This window comes from Sus scrofa, chromosome X (genome assembly GCF_054392235.1).
Source record: "Sus scrofa isolate SSC_HxYL_T2T_F1_AM1 chromosome X, Sscrofa_HxYL_maternal_Yorkshire_Landrace_v2.0, whole genome shotgun sequence".
NCBI classification, from domain to species: Eukaryota; Metazoa; Chordata; class Mammalia; order Artiodactyla; family Suidae; genus Sus; species Sus scrofa.
In genome coordinates this window covers 106,910,705-106,934,714 of record NC_139401.1, presented here as the reverse complement: position 1 = coordinate 106,934,714, position 24,010 = coordinate 106,910,705, and the positions used below count along the sequence as shown (strand labels likewise).

Below are 24,010 nucleotides of genomic sequence, written 5' to 3'. Positions count from 1 at the left end.
CAAGAAACATTTCCGTAAATTATACATTTTTGCTTCCCAATGTATTTGAAATTAATAGACTACATTAAGTATACTCTATATCTCCAATGCAAAGCATCCACATTACTAAAAACAAATGCGTTATCGTTTACTACCCCCTCACGGGCTCTTTTCCAATAAAAAACAACCATTCCTATCCCTATTACCTATTTTATATCTTTAAGTTAGGTTTTAAATTATTATATGTTTCTATCCTTAATTTTGACCAACCACTTCTAAAATTGTGTGCCCTCGCAATGAGATCCTGCTGTATAGCACTGGGAACTGTATCTAGTCGCTTGTAGTGGAGCATGATGGAGGATGATGTGAGAAAAAGAATGTGTATATGTATAGATATGTGACTGGGTCACTTTGCTGTACAGTAGAAAATTGACAGAACACTGTAAACCAGCTATAATGGAAAAAATAAAAATCGCTTTTAAAAAACTAAACCACAACAACAATAAATAAATAAAGTTGTGGGCCCTGCATATGGGCTTCTCAGGCCTCAAGTTCCCCTCATAACACGGGATTTAGTGCTGTCTCTGAATCTCCTTGGCAAACTCTTGGCTTCTAACTTCTCTTGTTAAACCCAACTTTACACAGACTCTTCAGGTCTTCTGACTCTCATTTAATCCAACTTCCTGTATACATGGCTGTTTTTCTGTAAATACTGTTTGGCTAATGATGTCACACAAAGTCTGTCAATGCTATTTAATGATACAGTATTGAATTTTGTTGAATGTTGACTATTGCAAGCTCAGTTTCTTTTCATAAGTTATAATATGGACATTAGTGTACGTGGGCATACATTTTGCCTTTCTATTGCAAAATATGTAAAATATTACAAAGTTAGCATAATTTGACATTTCTCGTATTGATTTTCATAATAAATATTGACTTCTTTTCCTCCTGAACAGGTCATTATCCAACTTTTAGAGGTGATGGATCATCTGCATAGAGGGGAATCAGTTGCTGCAATACTCCGTAACCGGTACATTTATGGAAGCAATTGCTTTATGTTCTATAATGTCTCTCCTGCTTATTTATTTATCTAACATAATTGGTACTCAATAAATATTTGTTGAGGGGGTTCCCTTCGTGGCTCAGTGGTTAACGAACCTGATTAGGAACCATGACGATGCAGGTTCGATCCCTGGCCTCGCTCAGTGGGTTAAAGATCCGGCATTGCTGTGGGGTAGGTCACAGATGCGGCTGGGATCCTGAGTTGCTGTGGCTCTGGTGTAGGCTGGCAGCTACAGCTCTGATGAGATCCCTAGCCTGGGAACCTCCATATGCCATGGGTGTGGCCCTAAAAGGGAAATAAAATAAATAATAAAAAATAAATATTTGTTGAATACCTGGCATAAAATAAAACCATTTGCTATATGAGTGAATAAAAGAATGAGTGACAAAGAAATGAAACAAAGCACATGTTAATGGCTGTGTGTTCTGAGCTAATGAAAAAATAGAAAATATAATTAGAAATCAAATCGGTATAAATTGTGAACACCTGGAATTCAGTCAGTGGCGCTCTTGATTTGAATTTTTAGTTTTAAAGCATATCAATGAATAAATACTGGCATTCATTGCTTACAAATAGATGTTTCAACAAAGTATTTTTTAAAATAGTGTTGCTCTGTGATTGTGTATACATTTCTGTTATTTAAAGTTCCATTTAAAACTTTTTCAGGAAGTTATGAGAAATTCAGAGCTTCCTCTGATAATTTAGGATTTTAAATTTGTGATTTAAAGAAACACGCTTTTACTTTGTAGGTGTGAACGAGTATCCCCTATTTCCAATAGTTTAATTATACAATTTGGGTGAAATATTTGAAATAATATGCTGGGATTGTCTATATCATGGTTCTGACAGTTACTAGTGTAGTCTTGGTTAAGTTTCTTAATTGCTTTGTGCCTTTACTTCCCCATCTCTGAATTGCGGATAATGATAATACCTGTATCTCAAGATTGTTTTGAGGATTAAATAAGTATCTATGGGGTGTGTGTGTGTGTGTGTGTGTGTGTGTGTGTGTGTGTGTGTGTAGAGGTGGAGAGGGAGAAGGGGGAAGAGAGAGAGAGCGTGAGCACCTAGTAAATAATATGTGGCATATCATTGCTTGTGTTGAAATATAAATGTGGGATTTTAACTATTTTGAAAGTGTACCAGAGTTCCCGTCATGGCACAATGGTTAAGGAATCGGACTAGGAACTATGAGGTTGCAAGTTCAATCCCTGGCCTCGCTCAGTGGGTTAAGGATCCGGCGTTGCCGTGAGCTGTCGTGTAGGTCTCAGAAGTGGCTCAGATCCCTAATTGCTTTGGCTGTGGTGTAGGCTGGCAGCTGCAGCTCCGATTTGACCCCGTAGCCTGGCAACCTCATATGCCGCAGGTGCAGCCCTAAAAAGCAAAATAAATAAATAAATAAATAAAAACACAAAAAATAAAAAAAATAAGAGACAGGCTCATATACCATAAAAGTTAAGACTTAAAACACCTTCTGGAGTTCCCGTCATGGCGCAGTGGTTAACGAATTCGACTAGGAACCATGAGGTTGCGGGTTCGATCCCTGCCCTTGCTCAGTGGGTTAACAATCCGGCGTTGCTGTGAGCTGTGGTGTAGGTTGCAGACACGGTTCGGATCCCGCGTTGCTGTGGCTGTGGTGTAGGCCGGCAGCTGCAGCTCCAATTCGACCCCTATTCGACCCCTAGCCTGGGAACCTCCATATGCCGCGGGAGCGGCCCAAGAAATGGCAAAAAGACAAAACAAAAACTAAAACCTTCTTAGTTGATGGAATTTTAATATGAGTTTTAAATATAGTTGGATATAAGATAAGAATAAAAAACCAATAATTTTATCTACATCAGAAATAGCCATTTAAAATATACAATGGGAAATAATTCATTTACGAAAGCCACAAAACATAAATATTTAGTAATAACCCCAACAAAAATTTCTAGGACCCATATGAAGAAAATTTTTTCAATGTAATAGAAAGATAGGAAAGAAGGTATTTTTTAAATGGAGGTGGAAAAATAGACATACCATGGTCCTCCATTAAAAGACTAAAATTTGGGAAGTTTCCACTGGGGTGCAACAGGATGGGTAGTGTCCCTGGAGCAGAGGGACACAGGTTTGTTACCAACCTGGCTCAATGGGTTAAGGATCCAGCATGTAGGCTGCAACTGTGGCTTGGATCTGACCCCTGGCCCAGGAACTCCATATGCCACAGGGTGGCCTAAAAAGAAAGAAAAAAAGAGACCCATGGCATGTGGAGGTTTCCAGGCTAGAGGTCGAATCGGAGCTGCAGCTACAGGCCTACGCCACAGCCACAGCAACACAGGATGCAAGCCGCATCTGCGACCTAATCACAGCTCATGGCAACACTGGATCCTTAACCCACTGAGGCCAGAGATCAAACCTGTGTCCTCATGGATCTAGTCAGATTTGTTTCCACTGAGCCACGATGGGAACTCCAATTTGTTCTGTCTAAAATGCAACAAACATTTGTTGTGTAATTGCTAAGTGTTAAATACTTTCATATGCTAAAATATGATGAAAAGAAATGAATCTTTGTTCTCATTGAACTTATATTTTGATGAAGGTTGGGGTGGGGTCAGATAAAAACCAAATATATATATGTATACACACACACACACACACACACACATATATATGAAATTTCATATGAAAAGTTAATAAACTAGGTAGAAAGATAAAGAATTAAGAGTGGAAGGTGGCAGTGCAGAAGAGCATTATAATAGCTCATTCGTCTTAGATATTTTTTGTCTTAAACGATCTACTATTCATCGTACGTTTTACCCTATTTGAAATTTTATTCCAGTGATTCGTGAGGTACCGAGAGAGGTCAGCCATATGTGGCTTGCTTTGCTGCAAACAGCATCTAAATATGAATATCATCCTTATGTGCACTTTAGGGTAACATCAGGGAGGGCAGATTTTGGTGAGAGTCACCCAACTGGTGTTGCAGTGGTGGTGTGTTCTGATAGGGTTTCTAGCTGTGATAAGGATTTCTGCAATGAGGCATAAAGCTCTGATACTGTTTTAGTTTTCTAAAAGTACCCTTTGATAAATAAAACACAGTACGTAATATTGTCTGGTATTTGTAATACAGGAAAGAGAGTGCCAAACACTATATAGTCAGATTTTCATCCCTTTAACAAATATCATGCACCACTTACTTTGCAAGGTGTTAGGGGTATGGCATGGTTCTCTGCCAGTTAGGTGACTATTGTAGTAGTCAAAAAAAGAATTGAGGAGAGTCTGCCCAAATGTGATGGCAGTGGGAATGAAGAAGAAGGGAGGGGATAGAGTTATGAAATATTTAGGGATAAATTTAACAATACTTGGCATACAACTAGATTCTTCTCACTCTAATTAAAGTGATTTTTAAAATTACTTGTCTGATGGAAACAACCTAAATGTCCATCAACAGATTATTGGATTAAGAAGATGTGGTATATATACACAATGGAATACTACTCAGCCATAAAAAAGAACAAAATAATGCCATGTGCAGCAACATGCATGGAACTAGAGACTCTCATGCTACCATATGATTTCACTTATATCTGGAACCTCATAGAGGACACAGATGAACCTTTCCACAGAAAAGAAAATCATAGATGTGGAGAACAGACTTGTGCTTGCCGAGGGGGAGGGAATGGGATGTGTTGGGAGTTTGGGGTTAGTAGATGGAAACTACTGCCTTCAGAATGGATAAGCAATGAGATCCTGCTGTATAGCACTGGCAACTATAACTAGTCACTTATGATGGATCATGATAATGTGAGAAAAAAGAAGCTATACATGTATGTGTAACTGGGTCACTTTGCTGCACAGTAGGAAATTGACAACATTGTAAACCAGTTATAACGGAAAAAATAAAAATCATTATAAAATGGCTATAGGGAGTTTGAAAAAATAATAAAATAAAAATAAATAAATAAAATTACCTGTCTAATAACGTGGTCTAGACTTCCCTTTCCTGTCTCAGACTATTAAAATACTACCTGTCCCTCAAGACCCAGGTCAAATTCCATGTCCTATCTATCAGCCTTCCTTGATCAGTGCAGGCAGATGATCAGGAAGGTCTCTTTGCTTCTGAACTGTTTTTTTTTTTTTTCCCTCCTGCAATGAATTTTATCACATTCGGTTTTGCATTGAAATAATTTGAGCATGTCTTTGTTTACAGCATCATATAAGGGAGCTCTTTCACAGAGTGACTACTTGTATCCAATGTATATTTATATCATATTGTATATAATGCATGGTTGTGTACATAATAAGCATTCATTAATATTTGTAGAAGCTACGTTTATCGACAGTTGTTCCTGATGATTTCATTTGGTAAAATTGTTTGGGATGGTTTTGTTTCCCACAGTCAACTCTTACTAATAGTTAAGTAATTGAATATCAAACGACAATCATTAAAACTGTAAAATAGACTAACAAAATTATTACAGATTCTAGGAATAAGTATAGACTTTTACTGGCTTAATATATAATCATGTCTTTTTATTCTTTTTAGAAGTATTTTTTTTTTTTTTGTCTTTTTGTCTTTTTTGTCTTTTAAGGGCCATACCTATGGCATATGGAGGTTCCCAGACTAGGGGTCAAATTGGAGCTGCAGCTGCTGGCCTATGCCACAGCCACAGCAACCCAGGATCCAAGCCATGTGTGCGACCTACACCATAGCTCACAGCAGTGCTGGATCCTTAACCCACTGAGACCAGGGATTGAACCTACATCCTCATGGATCCTAGTTAGGTTCGTTAACCACTGACCATGACAGGAACTCCTAAATTTGTTTTTAATAAAGTATAGTTGATTTACAGGGTTGTGTCAACTTCTGCTATACAGCAAAGTGACCCAGTCATTCATATATACATATATATATCCTTTTTCTCCTACTATTTTCCCTCATGTTCTATCACAAGAGATTGGACATAGTTCCCCATGCTATACAGTAGACCTCATTGCTTATCCATTGTAAATGTAGTAGTTTGCATCTACTAACCCCAAACTCCCAGTCCATCCCACTCCCTCCCCTTCCCCCTTGCAACCACAAGTCTGTTCTCTATGTCTGTGAGTTTGTTTCTGTTTTGTACATAGGCTCATTTGTGCCGTATTTTAGAGTCCATGTGTAAGTTTTATGACATGGTACTTGTCTTTCTCTTTCGAACTTAATTCACTTCATATGAGAATCTCTAATTGCATCCATGTTGCTTCAAATGGTATTATTTTGTTCCTTTTTATGGCTGAGTAGTATTCTATTGTATATATGTACCACATCTTCTTAACCCATTCATCTGTCAGTTGACATTTAGGTTGTTTCTGTGTCTTGACTATTGTGAATAGCATTGCTCTGAACATATGGGTGCATGTATCTTTTTGTGTATTTTTGTCTGGATATATGCCCAGGAATTGGATTGCTGGATCATATGGTAGTTCTATATTATAATTACTTCTTAATAGTATGTGATGTCAAGGGAATCCAGTGATTTCATTCTGGTCAAGTGATATTTTAAAATATTTAGCCTTTTCTCTTTGTCAAGCACTGTCCTCATCAGTAAAATTGAAGGACTGGAAGGTCTCAGTCTTCCTTTTGGTTTTAAAAGTCTGGAATTAAAAAAAAAAAAAAAAAAAAAAAAAAAAAAAAAAAAAAAAGGAGTTCCCGTCGTGGCGCAGTGGTTAACGAATCCGACTAGGAACCATGAGGTTGCGGGTTCGGTCCCTGCCCTTGCTCAGTGGGTTAACGATCCGGCGTTGCCGTGAGCTGTGGTGTAGGTTGCAGACGCGGCTCGGATCCCGCGTTGCTGTGGCTCTGGCGTAGGCCGGTGGCTACAGCTCCGATTCAACCCCTAGCCTGGGAACCTCCATATGCCGCGGGAGCGGCCCAAGAAATAGCAACAACAACAAAAGACAAAAAGACAAAAGACAAAAAAAAAAAAAAAAAAAAAAAAAAAAAAAAAAAAAAAAAAAAAAAAAAAAAAAAAAGTCTGGAATTATTTCTTTAAACCTAAGCACATAGTAGGTGATAAATAAACACATCTTTGATTAACCTTGAGGATGATCTGTCATCGAAGATAAGTCCTTTTATTACTGTTTTCACAATTTGTCTTTATAAACTTCATGAAGATATGATTTTCTATACTTTCAAAGATTGAAAATTTATGAGGATCTAGTTTTAACTTTGCTAAATTAAGGGAATCAATGATTAAAAAAAGTTAAATTTTAGGCTAGAAGATGCCTGTAAGGATTACAATATGAGGGTAATGCACATATTTCTGAGGCCAGTTGCAATTTATACAATGGATTTTATTTTGGCTAAGAAATTCTGTAGGTCTTAGTACCCATTATTATTGTTACATTATATTGCAGTAGGTGCATGTTTGTCAGAATGTTCCTTTCACTGAAAAAAAAAATGCATATCTTTATACAAAGGACATGAACTTGATAGTAATGTTGCATATTTGATCTTTCCAGAGGAATGTCCAGGCCATAGAAAGTGTTTCTGTTTCTGGAAAAAGGAATTACTACCCTGATTCCTCTTCCTCTTTCAATGTCTTGAATGTTCCTGTTGATAATTCTGTATGTATTCTCCCTAGTCTTTCTGGGACATTTCCTCTGTAGCCATTACCTCAATCCCAAACTCTAAGTGAAGATCTTAAAGTGTTTATTTCGATTTAACTTTTAAATCTTTTTCAGGCATCAGAAACTAAGAAGGTCTGTATTCCTCTTTCCATGAGTTTGTTCACTTGTTTTGACTCTACAAGGAATACACATTTATTATAGAACACTTAAAAATAGCAAATTATATACATTTATACAGGGGAAAATAATCAAAGGTAACTTTACTAACCCCTTTAATGCATTTTCACTTTAGTCTTTTGGTGAATTTTATTTTATTTATTTATTTTTCTGTCTTTTTTTGGACCACACTCATAGCATATGAAGGTTCCCAGGCTAGGGATCCAATCAGAGCTGCAGCCACCAGCCTATGCCCCAGCCACAGCAATGTGAGATCTGAGCCATGTCTGCGACCTACACCACAGCTCATGGCGATGCCAGATCCTTAACCCACTGAACGAGGCCAGGGATCGAACCCATGTCCTCATGAATAGTAGTTGGGTTCTTAATCACTGAGCCATGATGGGAACTCCCCTTTTGGTGAATTTTAAAGTGTAGCTGAGCTCGTAATTATTGAACATGTTCTGGTTATAAGTATTGTGCTTAAGAGCAGAGGCTTTGAAGTCTTCCAAATACAGTTTCAAATCCAGCTTTGCTACTTACTAGCCGTGTGAACTTTTGAAAAGTTCTTCACCTCTCTGAATCTGTTTCCTCATCTATGAAATAAAAGAGTGTCACTGTATGGGATTATCCTGAGAATAAAATAAAATGTTTGTAAGATCGTCACATTCCTGGCACATGGTAAATTCTACAGTAAACAGAAGTACTTACGGCTTTATTACACTGTGTATCATGTCTGCATCCCACTGTTTTTCTTAGTTGTATCATGAACATTTTCATGTGTCAATAAAAATTTGTAGTAAATATAATAGCTGCAAAGTATAAAAACTCTTTCTTGGTGCAAATGATTTTTAAATATTAAATATTTAGGGTAGTTCCCGTCGTGGCTCAGTGGTTAACGAATCTAAGAACCATGAGGTTGCGGGTTCAATCCCTGGCCTTGCTCAGTGGGTTAAGGATCCGGTGTTGCCATAAGCTGTGGTGTAGGTCGCAGACGCGGCTTAGATCCCGCATTGCTGTGGCTGTGGTGTAGGCCGGAGGCTACAACTCCGATTCGACCCCTAGCCTGGGAACCTCCATATGCCGCAGGAGCGGCCCAAGAAATGGCAAAAAGACAAAAAATAAAATAAAATAAAATGGAATAGAATAGAATAGAATAGAATAGAATAGAATAGAATAGAATAGAATAGAATAGAATAGAATAGAATAGAATAGAATAGAATAAAATAAATAAAAATTAAATATTAAATATTTAGGTTGAATCTACTTTTAGGTGTTCTCATTTTATTATCTTCCACATCTTTCATTTTTCTCTCCTGGCTTTAATATTTATCTTTTTCCTTCTGTTTAATGAATTTTTTGTATAAATGTGTCAGATCTTTTTTTTACTCCTTCTGATATACATTCTGGTTGTTACTCTGGTTTCATTTCCTTGCAGTTGAGCAATATAATTTATTGCTTTCCTCATCTGATCATGTTATCTTATTTGGTTTCCTCTTCCTGCTTTATTGAAGTCTGTTTTCTTGTTCTCCTGAATGTGCCAAAGGTGACTCCTGTATGAAAGCATTTACAGAGTTCTGCTCTTTCTCTGAGTAAGATGACAAATTCCTTTTCCATGTTTTTCAATACATTTTCATTGCCCCCAGGCTAATTGTTTTTCTCTTTGTTTATTCTCAAAGGAAGAAAGAGTCCTCAAATGGCCTTTGCACCGGCTTTTCCTTTTGTCTGAAACATTCTTCCCTATGGTCTTTGTGTGGCTGGTTTTTCTTACTGTCAGATCTCCACTTAAATATCCACTAAAAGGTTTTCTTTGACCACCCACTCTTTTAATTTTTTTTTTTTTTTTTTTTTTTTGTCTTTTCCAGGGCCACACCAGCAGCATATGGAGGTTCCCAGGCTAGGGGTCTGTAGCCACCGGCCTAGGCTACAGCCACAACATCTCAGGATCCAAGCCTCGTCTGCAACTTACACCACAGCTCACAGCAACGCTGTATCCTTAACCCACTGAGCGGGGCCAGGGGTCGAACCCACAAGCCCATCGTTCCTAGTTGGATTTGTTAGCCACTGAACCATAATGGGAACTCCTGATCACCCACTCTAAAGTGGCCACTTGTTTAGTAGCACACCCCTTAGTTTAATTCTCTGCATGAATCATCACTATCACTATTAGCTATTTTCCTTCTTTGTTCATTATCTGTCCCCTTTTGCTAAAATAGAAGCTCTAGGAGGGCAGGGATCTTATCTATATTGTTGATTATTTTAGCACCTACCACCGTGTCTTGTACATATTAGTTCATTCAGTAAATATTTGGGTTTTTTTTTTTTTGAGTTTTTTTCTTTCAGTTTTACTGAGATATAATTGATGTATAGCACTGTTTAAGATATACAGCATCATGATTTAACTTATTTATATCATGAAATGATTGTTATAATAAGTTTAGTGAACATTATCTCATATAGATACAAAATTAAGGACAAACGATTTTTTGTTCTCGTGATGAGAAAGAACTCTCAGAATTTACCTAATAACTTCCACATATATCAGTGTTAATTATATTTATCATGTTATACTCTATGTTTTTAGTACTTACTTTTTTTTTTTTTTTTGTCTTTTTTTTAAGGGCTGTACCCAAGGCATATGGAGGTTCCCAGGCAAGGGGTCTAATTGGAGCTGTTGCCACTGGCCTACACCACAGCCACAGCAACACCAGATCCGAGCCGAGTCTTTGACCTACACCACAGCTCATGGCAACGCCAGATCCTTAACCCACTAAGCAAGGCCAGGGATCGAACCCGCAACCTCATTGTTCCTAGTCAGATTTGTTTCCGCTATGCCACAACAGGAACTCCCTAGTACTTATTATCTTATAACTGGGAATTTGTACCTTTTTGCTGCCTTGATCCAATTCCCTCTCCCTACTCCCCACCCCTAATAACCACAAATCTGATTTCTTTTACTATGAATTTTTTTTGAAGTATAGTTGACCTACAATACTATGTTAGTTCCTGTTGTACAACAAAGTGATTTGGTATTTCTGTACATTTTATTTTATTTTCATAGTATTTTTTTATTACTCAATTATATTTATAGTTGTACAACAATCATCACAACCCAATTTTACAGCATTTCCATCCCAAACCCCAGCCCATCACCCCCCCAGCCTTTGGAAACCATAAGTTTTTCAAAATCTGTGAGTCAGTCTCTATTCTGCAAAGAAATTCATTGTGTCCTTTTTTAAAATTCCACGTGTAAGTGATAGCATTTGATGTTGGTGTCTGTCTCACTGACTTCACTTTGCTCAGTAAGTATTTGCCAAATGAATGAATTAAACATTACCCCTCTAAGTGCTCTTAGGTGCTAAACCAACTCCTTCCTTAGAGTTTTACCCATGAGCCAATACTTACAGAAATAAATGACTGAAATAAATAATGGAGGAGACAATTCTTCCTTACAGAAAAATTTCAAATTATATCTATGTATGAGTGTATGTTTTTATGTGTACATTTCTCTCCTCCAACAGATAGAACTCCATCTATCTCTCCCCTTGAGTATGGACTTAATGATTTTCTTTCCAAAAGAAGGAGTTTGGAAAGGAAAAAATAATACCTTTATAGTTAAGCAACCTGTTAGAGACTTAATAATGGCCTTCTAAAGATGTCTCCATATTAATCCACAGAACCTGTGACTGATACTGTATATGTTAGAAACGGACTTTGCAGATGTGATCAAGTTAAGGACCTTGAGATGGGGAGATTATCCTGGACTATCCAGGAGAGCCCAGTGTAATCACAAGGGTCCTCATAAAAAGGCTGCAAGAGGATTCGGAGTCAGAAAAAGGAGCTGTGGAGTTCCCGTCTTGGCTCAGCAGAAATGAATCTGACTAGTATCCATGAGGATGCAGGTTCAATCCCTGGCCTCGCTCAGTGGGTTAAGGATCCAGCGTTGCCTTGAGCTGTGGTGTAGGTGACAGATGCAGCTTGGATCTGGTGTTGCTGTAGCTGTGGTATAGGCCAGCGGCTGCAGCTCCATTTCAACTTCTAGCCTAGGAACTTCCATATGCCACAGGTGTGGCCCTAAAAAGACCAAAGGAAAAAAAGAAAAAGGAAAAGGAGATGTGATGATGGAAAGAGAGTTTGGAGCTCCGCTGTTTGAAGATGTAGGAAGGTGTCAATGAGCCATGGAATGCAGGGTCTGGAAGCTGAATGAGGCAAAGAAACAAATTCACCTCTCGAGCCTTGCCAATGCCTTGATTCTAGAATTCTGGCCTCCCAAACTATAAGAGAATCAATTTGTGTTGTTTGACACTACTAAGATTGTAGTAATTTTTCACAGCAGCAATAAGAAATGAATACACCATATTTCCAGAGCCTGACACACAGGCTTCCCTGTATATTCCTCCCAATGGCCATAATTTCTGACTTGATACAAACACAAGAGAGGTATCAGGAGTGTGGACAGTGGGAAGGAGCAGCACCTTTGCCTGGGCTCAGCTTTTTATACCTGTGCTCTTTTTCCTCACCTTTTTGTGTCTCGAAGATATTAAGTGGGAAGTTGGAGGCAGCAGGATGAGAGGCAATTAGCTCTTTGCTAGTTGGACACTCATGTCTTCATCTTAAAGTTGTTCTTACCCAATTACATAATTTATGCTCACTGTGGAGTATTTGGAAAAAATTTGGAAAAGTATAATTCCACTGCCCTGAAAGCACTGTGAATATTTTGAAACTCATAAATACAAGTGTTTATTCAATGTGAGGATTCACTGGCCTTGCAGACACGACGGGTCCAATCCCACCTCATCTCTGCCCCCTGCACCTGCCTCCTCATCTGTGGTCTTGGCCTCACTTGATGACACCACCATTCACCCAGAAAGTTGGCCATTGTCCTGATTCTTCTTTCTTTCTCATTCCCCATATCGAGTCAGTCACCACTTCCCATGTCTCCTTCCTAATTATTTCTCCAATCCACCCCCCTGCTGCTTTCATCTTATTACCACCTGCTTATTTCAGGCCCATATAATTTGTCACCTAGATCTTTATAATATCCTTCTAAACCAGTTTTTCATCCTCTAGTCTTAAACCTCTTTTACCTTCTACCTCCCCCTCCCCTTCCAGCCCATCCCTCCTGAAGCAGCTATATGTAATGTAAATACGTATGTTCCTATCATTTCCTGGAATGTAAATACGTATGTTTGTATCATGTCCTTGTTTAGATTTCCTCACTGGCTTGCAGTGCAGCAAGGCCTTTCATGTGGCTCCTCTCCACCTCCCCAGCCTCATCTCCTGCCTAGAGCACACGTTGTAACCTCCCCTAACATTGGGAGGTGATGTGTGATGTTTCCATCCCACTTTCTGGTACATCTTCTCCCTGGTTGTTGGCCTAACCAACTCCTGTTTAACCTTCAAGACCCAACAGTACATTCACTGACATATACTCCATTCCTCTTCCAAATAGAATTAGGTATTCTTTTCTTATGGGTTCCAAGCATCGACTCTAATTTCAATGGTGGTGATAGTGGCAGTTGAAGTCCCCAATAGTAGCACTCGTTGTATTGGAATAGTCATTGTAAAAGCTAACACTTACATAGCATTTATGTTGTGCCAGGTTTGAACATATATATATTCTATATTCCAGATTTATCTTATTCTCATAATACCCTCATGAAGAAGGTACTGGCATTATTCTCATTCTACAAATGATGTTGATGCACCAGAAAAGTTGAAGTAAGTTGTCCAGGGTCATACAGCTAATAAGCATGGATGCAGGGCTGACACCCAGGAAGTTCAGCTCAGAGTCTGTGCATTTCTTTTTTATTTTTTTGCTTTTTAGGGCTGCACCTGCAGCATATGGAGGTTCCCAGGCTAGGGGTCGAATCAGAGCTGTAGCTGCTGGTCTACACCACAGCCACAGCAATGTGGGATCTGAGCCACGTCTGCGACCCACACCACAGCTCATGGTAATGCAGGATCCTTAACCTACCGAGCAAGGCCAGGAATCGAACTTGCACGCCCATGGACACTAGTCAGATTCATTAACCGCTGAGCCACAACATGAACTCCCGAGTCTGTGCATTTAACCATATGTTTGTCTGTCTCCTTCCCTGGGTTGTGAACTCCCTCAGAACTTCTTACCTACTCCCCAGGATGTTGACCCTAACGCCAAGGCATTTCTGCTGTATTTTGGGTGTGCATGCATATTAACTAATAAGGAGCTTAAGTGCTATAAATTAATTGGGAACCTGGAAGTTGGTAAAAGTAAGTTTTTCTTTAATATGTTTTCACATCTCTCCTTTTCCAGTCTTTCAGTTTTTCCCCTTTTCATTTTCCCAACAATTGCAGTTGCTTGTTAAATATTACGTAAAATTTCCAAAGGCTTCTGAACCACAGTTGGATCATGGGTTGCATGGAACTAGGAACATGGACCCATGAAATAATTCAGGGCCTTAATTCACGTGGATGCTTTTTAAAAACATACAGTCAGGTTACAAAGTTTTCCTTCGTCTTTTGCTTATCAGTGTTTTGTGATATTTTGGCTTCCTATCTCCTAACACTATTTTTCCAACCTTGCTGCCTTTTAGATGAAAATGAACAGAAAAAGAAGAGTATCTTTTCTCTTTCCTGGAAGGAAGCAGTACTCATCCTTTGGATTATAGTTTCTGTGCCTCCCTTTGGGTGTTAGCGCTGACAGTTTAAAGCTTTGTGACCCTCAGGCAGCCTTATCATGGATCTCCGCGGAGAGCCCAAGGCCGGAATCTGCCATTGAGGGGAAGGAAACGGTCCTCCTCCCTTCCCTGAATCTCCTTCTCTGATTTATTATGAAATAAAGTCTCCTGAAGGTGGAGACATTTTCCTTTATCAGCACAGCAGGGCATAGCTGACATGGATTGGAGCCCCAGATAGCTAGAAAGAAATCCTCTGGTGATTTCAGCAATCTGTTTTCCGGGAAACGGAATAACAGGCGGCAGCGTGAATTTGAATTAAACTTGTTGCTTTTGACAGAGCTGTGCCTAGATATAGACAGTGTCATTTATTTTTCTTGGCGCGTTATTGAAAATAGTATTATGTAACTTGGAATTTGTCTGAGATCAGCCACTGTCTGGAGTTGGCAGGTCCCTCAGGCTTGGCTTAGCTCCCACGTTTGCCTTCTCAACTTTGGCTGTGGCTGCTGGAGTCAGTGGGAGGCCACCTAGGACACACTTTGCTCTCTAGGTTCCCTGAGGCAGTGCCGTTTGATCTCCGGACCCTCCAGTTGGGACCCTTCTTGTTACATTTTTCCTTTGACCATGTGACATGAAGGGGAAAGTGCATAAATATTAGCTTTTGATCCTATGCTCCTACCCATTCCCTTTCAGGGTAGTTCTTGTACCTCATGGACCCTTCTGTTGAAAAGGCAGAATGAGTTTGCAAGTCCCTGATTTCTGGCTCTGCCAACCTAACACAGCAATTTATTTAATATGCTACCAGTTTCTTTTCTTTCTCCTTTTTTTTTTTTTCCCCAGAGCAGAGTACTTTCTTTCTCCTGTCTTGAAAATTAATAAGATGATATGCTTGAATTGCCTTGTTCTCCCTGGAAGGTAGACCCTAAAGCAATTCAAGTTGATTTTTTTTTTTTAAACACACAGCCAGATTTATTTATTTATTTATTTATTGTCTTTTTGCTATTTCTTGGGCCGCTCCTGCGGCATATGGAGGTTCCCAGGGTAGGGGTCTAATCAGAGCTGTAGCCACAGGCCTACGCCAGAGCCACAGCAACACGGGATCCGAGCCGCGTCTGCAACCTACACCACAGCTCACGGCAACGCCGGATCATCAACCCACTAAGCAAGGGCAGGGACCGAACCCGCAACCTCATGGTTCCTAGTTGGATTTGTTAACCACTGCGCCACCACGGGAACTCCCAAGTTGATTTTTGAAAGGAGTTGAAAACAGAGTTAGGGCCATTTGTTTTTCTAAGAGTAGTTGTGGCTCCACACAAAATAAATAAATAAATAAATAAATAAAGAGAGGCTGCATTTCTTTGGAGATAGAACAAGATTGTAGAGATATTGTTCCAACCCTTTTAAATATAAGAAGACATGGAAATCCCACCGGCAAAGGTGAGAGAGATTTTCCCAAGTTCACCTCACAAGGAAAAGAGCCAATGCACAAGTACCCGGGTTTTCTGACATAAAGTGTTGTTTTTAACCTCAGAAACCTACATTTTGCACATTTAAAGCAAAAAAAAAAAGTTGCTATATTTAAATATATTGTCAGATTTTCGGTATTGTATAGTGTGTAAATTTTATATGTACAGTTAAAATGATATATGTAGTCTTTATCATTATATGTGTAAAATACTTTTGGCTAAATAGTTCAAGTGGTTTCTGGGGGATGGATAAGTATTAATAAGGGAATTAATACTTTAATTACGGTGAAAGAATGTCTTACTCTAATAATCAGTAGCAGGTAGGGAGATAGATAAAAACAGATGGAAACTTAACCCCAGTCAGTGTCCTAAATGTTATTGCAAGCACTATTCTTGGCCATACACATATACTTAATTACACATCTGCATCTGGACACAGCTCTTGCTGTTATGAATATTGTTAATTCAATTTTGACTTATTCTTTGGGGCTCAGTCATTTTGTTTCCCCTAAAACAGATTGCTAAAACCATCTATTTCTTTCCGGCTGTCTGTAGCCTCATGTATTAGTTTCCCCTTGTCGCTGTAACAAATAATCACAGCTCTCAGTGCTTACAACAACACAGATCTATTATCCTAAAATTCTGGAGGTCATGGGGCTAAAGTCAAGGTATAGGCAGGGCTGTGTCCCTTTTGGATGGAGTCTCCGAGGGAGAATCTGTTTCCTTGCCTTTCTCAGCCTCCAGCCGCTGCCTGCACTCCTTTGCTCTCTTCCTCCATCTTCAAAGCCAGCCCTGGTGGCCTGTGTTCATCTCACATCTCATCACTTGGAACTCTTCTGCTTCCTTCTTCCAGTTTTAAGAATGCTTATGATTATATTGAGCCCACTGAAACAATCCAGGATAATTCCCCTCATCTGATGGCCCTTAATTTCACCTTATTTGCAAAGTTTGTTTTGCCTTGTCAAGTAACATATTCACAGGCCCTGAGGATTAGGCAATGCTCTGGGAAATTAGGCCTGCTCACCGCATCCATTTCGTGTCTACTCTACCATGCTGTGTGTTGGCCCTCTGAGGGTGTTAACGTAATGGCTCTTTTTCCATTTAAAAAATTATTTTCTAGGAGTTCCCGTCGTGGTGCAGTGGTTAACGAATCCGACTAGGAACCATGAGGTTGCGGGTTCGGTCCCTGCCCTTGCTCAGGGGGTTAACGATCCGGCGTTGCCGTGAGCTGTGGTGTAGGTTGCAGACGCGGCTCGGATCCCGAGTTGCTGTGGCTCTGGCGTAGGCCGGTGGCTACAGCTCCAATTCAACCCTTAGCCTGGGAACCTCCATATGCTGCGGGAGCGGCCCAAGAAATAGCAACAACAACAACAATAACAACAACAACAACCAAAAAAAAAAAGACAAAAAAATAAATAAAAAATTATTTTCTAAAACATTTATCACAAATTTTTATTCTAGTGCCCCTCATGTAGTTTCCCTTATTGAGAGAATTTATATCTATTATAGATGAAATATATCTGTATACATATATGTATATGAAAATTACAGACATCTTGGAAAGTCCAGTGAAGAAAATAAATCATACATTATTCCACTTTATCTAAGGTAAACCGGTTACTATGTTTACAAACATCCTTTCAGCCCTTTTTCAGGCATGTATTTTACGTGGTCATCATGTTTGAACAATTTTGTTTTATACAAAGTGATGCCATTAACACTTTCATATTGTTAATAATCTTAATAATCACCTTAGGAAAAATAGCATTTTTCTTATAAAATTAATCTGTTTATGGTAGAAAATTTAGAAAAGGCAGAAAAGTGTAAATAAAAAATAATTTCTAATGCCATTATTCAAATTTAACTTCTCTTTCATTTTTTAAATGGTTTTTAATTTTTCCATTATAGTTGCTTTACAGTGTTCTAACTTTTAACATTTAGGTGTATTTTGCTCCATCAGTTTTACCTTCCTTTTTTTTTTAACTAAAGCAAAATTAGACTTATACCTTACACATATTTTATATCATGTTTTTCTCTAATGCAATGATAATGCAATGTTAACATTTCCCCAAATTACTATTATATATTGTTCTAAATTGTATATTTTAAAATAAACTGTATTGCACCGATGGCCAAAAAACACATTAAAAAATGTTCAACATCACTAATTATTAGAAACATGCAAATTAAAACTACAATGAGGGAGTTCTCACTGTGGCACAGTGGGATTGGCAGTGTCTCTGGAACACTGGGACACAGGTTTAATCCCTGGCCCGGCACAGTGGGTTAAAGATTCAGCACTGCCTCAGCTGCAGCATAAGTTGAAACTGCAGCTCAGATCTGATCCTCATTCCAGGAACTCAATATGCCACAGGGCAGCCAAAAAGAAAAAAAAAAAAAAAAAAAAAAACATAAAAACTACAATGAGGTATTACCTCACACCAATCAGAATGACCATCATCAAAAAGTCTACAAACAGTTGGAGTTCCTGTCGTGGCTCAGTGGTTAACGAATCCGACTGGAAACCATGAGGTTTCTGGTTCCATCCCTGGCCTCACTCAGCGGGTTAAGGATCCGGCATTGCCTCTAGCTGTGGTGTAGGCCAGAGGCTACAGCTCCAATTAGACCCCTAGCCTGGGGTGCGGCCCTAGAAAAGACAAAAAGACCAAAAAAAAAAAAAAAAAGTCTACAAACAGTGAATGCTGGAGAGAGTGTGGAGAAAAGGGAACTCTCCTATACTGTTGGTGGGAATGTAAGTTGGTACAACCACTATGGAGAACAGTATGGAGGTTCCTCAGAAAACTAAGTATAGAGCTGCCATCTGATCCAGCATCTCACTCCTTGGCATATATTAGGAAAAAAACATAATTTGAAATACACCTCAATGTTCATTGCAATAGCCAAGACATGGAAGCAACCTAAATGTCCATTGACAGAGGAATGGATAAAGAAGATATGGTACATATATACAGTATTACTCAGGCATAAAAAAGAATGAAATAATGCCATTTGCAGCAACATGAATGAACCTAGAGATTATCGTATTGAGTGAAGTAAGTCAGACAGAAAAGACAAATATCATATCACTTATATGTGGAATCTAATTTAAAAAATGGGTTCCCGGGAGTTCCCGTCATGGCTCAGTGGTTAATGAATCCGACTGGGAACCATGAGGTTGCGGGTTCGATCCCTGCCCTTGCTCAGTGGGTTAATGATCCGGCGTTGCCGTGAGCTGTGGTGTAAGTCACAGATGCAGCTCGGATCTGGTGTGGCTGTGGCTGTGGTGTAGGCCAGCAGCTGCAGCTCCTATTTGACCCCTAGCCTGGGAATCTCCATATGCCTCAGGTGTGGCCCTAAAAAAACAAACAAACAAACAAAATTAAATTAAATTAAAATTTTAAAAAGATACAAAGAACTTACTTATAAAACAGAAATAAACTCACAGATTTCAAAAGCAATCTTATGGTTACCATAGCAGAAACCATGAGGGGGAGGGAGGAATTGGGAGGATGAGAATAAGATAGACACACGACTATATAAAGTAGATGATGAAAACCTACCATATAGCTCAGGAAAATCTACTCAGTTTGTAATAACCTATATGGGAAAAAATAATATATACATATATGTAGGTATATAACCAATTCACTTTCCTGTATACCTGAAACTAATACAATGTTGCAAGTCAACTATATCCCAGTAAAAATTTAAAAAATAAAGATAAAAAATAAATTGTATTGCAAAATTACTATATCGTTATTTTTACAACTTAGTACTTTGATGAGAAAAGAAAATTTGTGTCATTCAGTTATTTAACTACTCAGTTAATATTTTGGTCTATATATAAAATGTGTGTATACATAATTTTATAAAAATAGACTCAAATTATAGATACTATTTTGTATTTGCATTTTTCACGTAATGAGTGTCTTTCTGTGTCCCCATATCTCTTCAGCATCTTTCAATGTGATATGCTTATAAAATGCTGTTTGGAACTTAATAAGCGCTAAAAATAGTTCCTCTGATGGATGTTATCACCAGCCTTATTATAAGTATGATTTTATTGTATGCATGTACCAAATTTTATATTAGCATTTCCTAATCTGCAATACTCTTTATTTTGAAACAATACCAAATTTATAGAAAAACTATAATATCAGTGCACAGAATCTTTCTTTTTCTTGAACCATTTTAGAGTAACTTGCTGACACAATGCCCATGAGCCCCAAATTCTCTAGTGTATAACTCCTACAAATGAGGACATTCTCCAATATGACTTTGATTCAACCATCAAAATCAAGAAATTCACATTAATACATTACCACATTGTAATCAAGGCCCATTCAGATATTTCCAATTATCCCCAAAGTGTTCTTGATAGCAAAAAAGTTCCAGTTCAGAATTACACATTGGGGAGTTCGTGTCCTGGCTCAGCGTAATCAAATCTGACTAGTATCCATGAGAACACAGGTGTGATCCATGGCTTCACGCAGTGGGTTAAGGATCCGGTGTTGCCGTGAGCTGTGGTGTAGGTTGCAGACGCAGCTTGGATCCCGCGTTGCTGTGGCTGTGACTAGGCCAGCAGCTGTAGCTCCAGTTCCACCCCTAGCCTGGGAACTTCCATATGCCATGGGTGCATCCCTTAAAAAAAAAAAAAAAAAAAAAAAAAAATTGTACACCGCATTTAATTGTATTGTCACTTCAGTTTTCTTCATCTGGAACACTTCTTCATTCTTTCCTTGACTTTCATCACCTTGACACTTTTGAGGACCAAGGGGCAATTATTTTGTAGAATGCCCTTCAGTTTGGGTTAGTCCTAATGGTTTGTCATGATTCAATTCAGGCTTTCCTTCTTTAGCAGGAATTGCACAGAAACGGCACTGTATTCTCATTGCATCCTGTCAGGTGACACATGATTTGAATTTGTTCCATATTGGTGATGTTAACCTGATTAAGCAGCTGTCTGTCAGGTGTCTCCACTGTAAAGTTACTTTTTCTCCCCTTTCCAGTTAATGGTATTTCTGGGCAGGTAGTGGGAGTACTTTCACACTCTATATAAATATTTTCTTCCTCATCAGACTTGTTTTTTACTTGAAGTATAGTTGATTTACAATATTGTGTTTGTTTCAGTTGTACAGCAAAGTGATTTGGTTTTATTTGTATTTTTTCAGATTATTTTCCATTATAGGTTATAAGATACCGAATATAGTTCCCTATGCTTTACAGTAAATCTTTGCTGTTTATCTATATTTTATGTACAGTAGTTTGTATCTCTTAATCCCATACACCTAATTTATCCCTCCCCTCCTTTTCCTCTTTGTTAACCAGAAGTTTAATTTCTATGTCTGTGGGTCTATTTCTGTTTTGTAAATAAGTTCATTGGTATCATTGTTTTTAGATTCCACATATTGTGGAATCTAAAGTGATGTGATATTTGTCTTTCTCTGTTTTGGCTTACTTCACTTAGTACAATAATCTCTAAGTCAATCCATTGTGCTGCAAATGGCATTATTTCATTCTTTTTATGGCTGAGTAATATTCCATTGTGTGTATACACCCCATCTTCTTTCCATTCATCTGTTGATGGACCTTTAGATTGCTTCCATGTCTTGGTTATTGTGAATAGTGCTGCTATGAATATTGGGGTACATTTATCTTTTCAAATTAGACTTTTTCTCTTTTCCAGTTAAATGTTCAGGAGTGGGGTTCCTAGATAATACGGTAGCTCTATTTTTTATTTTTAAAGGACCCTCCATACTGTTTTCCATAGTGGCTGCACCAATTTACATCCCCAGCAACAGCATAGGAGGGTTTCCTTTTCTCCACATCCTCTCCAGCATTTAGTATGTGTAGACTTTTTTATTATGGTCATTCTGACCCGTGTGAGGTCATACTTTATTGTGGCTCTGATTTGCATTTCTTTAATAATTAGCATTTATCAAACTTTTTAATATTTTATTTACTTGTATTGGTATGGAGTCATAGGTTCCTATTTTGTTCAAAGAGTTGTTATAATACATTCTTTATTTTGATGCCAAATAGTCCCAGATTTGGCCAATGGGAGCCCTTTCAAGTTGGTTCCTGTTTTGACATGGCTCTATCATTCTTCCTTAAATTTTGAGTTTATATTTTACTTCACACGTGCTTCCTTTCCTCCTAGATCATATGATACTCTTTCTGCCTTATCCCTGGCATCAGTCATCCTGATTCCTTTCAATGGAGAGTTGTTTCTAGAACCAAAATCTGTGTGCTATGTGTGTTCATTGCTATTGGGGTGTTGCTGTTCCTGGGCTCTTGGAGTGAACAGAGCTAAGAAATATATGTGTGTGTGTATAACACACACACATATACATCTACATCTGTATTTCAACATCTTTATTTTTTTCCTTTTTTTAAAATTTATTTCCCCAATTGATTATTATTTTTTCCTACTGTACAGCATGGTGACCCAGTTACACATACATGTATACATTCTCTTTCTCACATTATCATGCTCCATCATAAGTGACTAGACATAGTTCCCAGTGCTACACAGCAGGATCTCATTGATAATCCATTCCAAAGGCAATAGCCTGCATCTATTAACCTCAAGCTCCTAATCCATCCCACTCCCTCCCCCTCCCCCTTGGCAACCACAATCAGCATCCTTATATGTTGAAAACCATGAGTCTCCCCCCCCACCCATTCCTCAAAATCTAATCCAGCTCCATACAGCTCATTCTAATTTTCTTCTGTTCTGTGTTTTTACTCCTCAATCTCTAACATTAAGAAACATGTTGTTTTTGGCAGTTCCTGTTGTGGCTCAGTGGGTTAAGAATCCGACTAGAATCCATGAGGATGCGGGTTCCATCCCTGGCCTTGCTCAGTGGGTTAAGGGTCCTGTATCAGTGCAAGTTGCGGCACAGACCGTAGTCGAGACTTGGATCTGATGTTGCTATGGCTGTGGCATAGGCTGGCAGCTGCAGCTCTGATTTGACCCTTAGCCTGGGAACTTCCATATGCCACAGGGGTGGCCCTAACAAAAAGAAAAAAAAAAAAGAAGAAAAATTTTTTTTCATTATTTGGCCAATGTATGCAGCCCATACCCTATTGATGCCCCCTGCCCTCTCCCTCCCCATATGCTGGCCTCCAACAGCCCCCCACCTGGCTGTGGCTTCTGTCCCCCTGCATGAATACTGTCTTCATTTTGCTTGGGGTTCAGCTCCCCATGCCAGGCTGCTGCCACCCTTGATGTCACTTTCCTGCAGTGACACCTTCCTTATCCTTGGAAGCCTCATAAAGGGCCTCCACCATACCCTTCCTCCCCTCTTCACCAAAGGATGCCTAGTTTGCTTGGCCCCACTTATGGATTTTTGACTAAATTGTTCAAGAAGGATAAGGGAATGGATTTTTTCTTTCTTTTGACTTTTAGGTTATTGTCACTTTTTTTCCCCACAAACAAAATGTTTAATGGTTACTACCTTTCTATTGGATGTTTAGTTATCTCACATACTTTGTATTGTTGTTATTCTTCTAAATAAATAGTGCTGTCATGCAATCAGCATCTAAATTTTCTTCACTGTATTTTGTGGTATTTTTGTTTGTCAACTTGAGTTCTTTTCCTCAGATTAATATTAATTAGCTTACTAGTTAATTATTTCTGATATGATTATTACTTAATGATATTATAGAAATAAGATTCAGAAAATGAGGGAATGGGAACGATGATTTTCCAGGTAACTTATGGAATCACTACTTCTTTCTCATAATAACCAATTTTGAATGGAGATTTTTTTAGTTTTTATTGAAATATAGTTGATTTACAGTGTTGTGTTAGTTCCAGTGATATAGCAAAGTGATTCACGGTTTTTTGGAGTTCCTGTTGTGGCTCAAGAGGATATGAACTCAACTAGGATGTGGGTTTGATCCCTGGCCTCACTCAGTGGGTTAAGGATCCGGCATTGCTGTGAGCTGTGGTGTAGTTTGCAGATGTAGTTCGGATCTGGCATTGCTGTGGCTGCGGTGTAGGCTGGCAGGGCAGCTCTGATTTGACTTGTAGCCTGGGAACTTCCATATGCCTTGGGTGCAGCCCTAAAAACGCTAAACAACAACAACAACAA

At 38.7% G+C, this 24,010-nt stretch overlaps 1 protein-coding gene across 10 annotated transcripts in view; it reads left to right on the top strand.

Annotated features, from left to right (window-relative positions):
• KLHL13 (kelch like family member 13) overlaps positions 1-24,010 on the top strand; it is a 406,437-nt gene that overhangs the window by 279,424 nt on the left and 103,003 nt on the right. For 9 of the 10 annotated variants that reach the window (XM_021080433.2, XM_085008247.1, XM_085008249.1 and 6 more), the window contains one exon: positions 939-1,012. The exons of the other annotated variant lie outside the window; for it this stretch is intronic. In XM_021080433.2, the coding sequence (XP_020936092.1) occupies positions 963-1,012 (50 nt within the window). In that variant the 5' untranslated portion in view covers positions 939-962. The remainder of the gene's footprint in view (positions 1-938; positions 1,013-24,010) is intronic. 10 annotated transcript variants of the gene reach the window in all.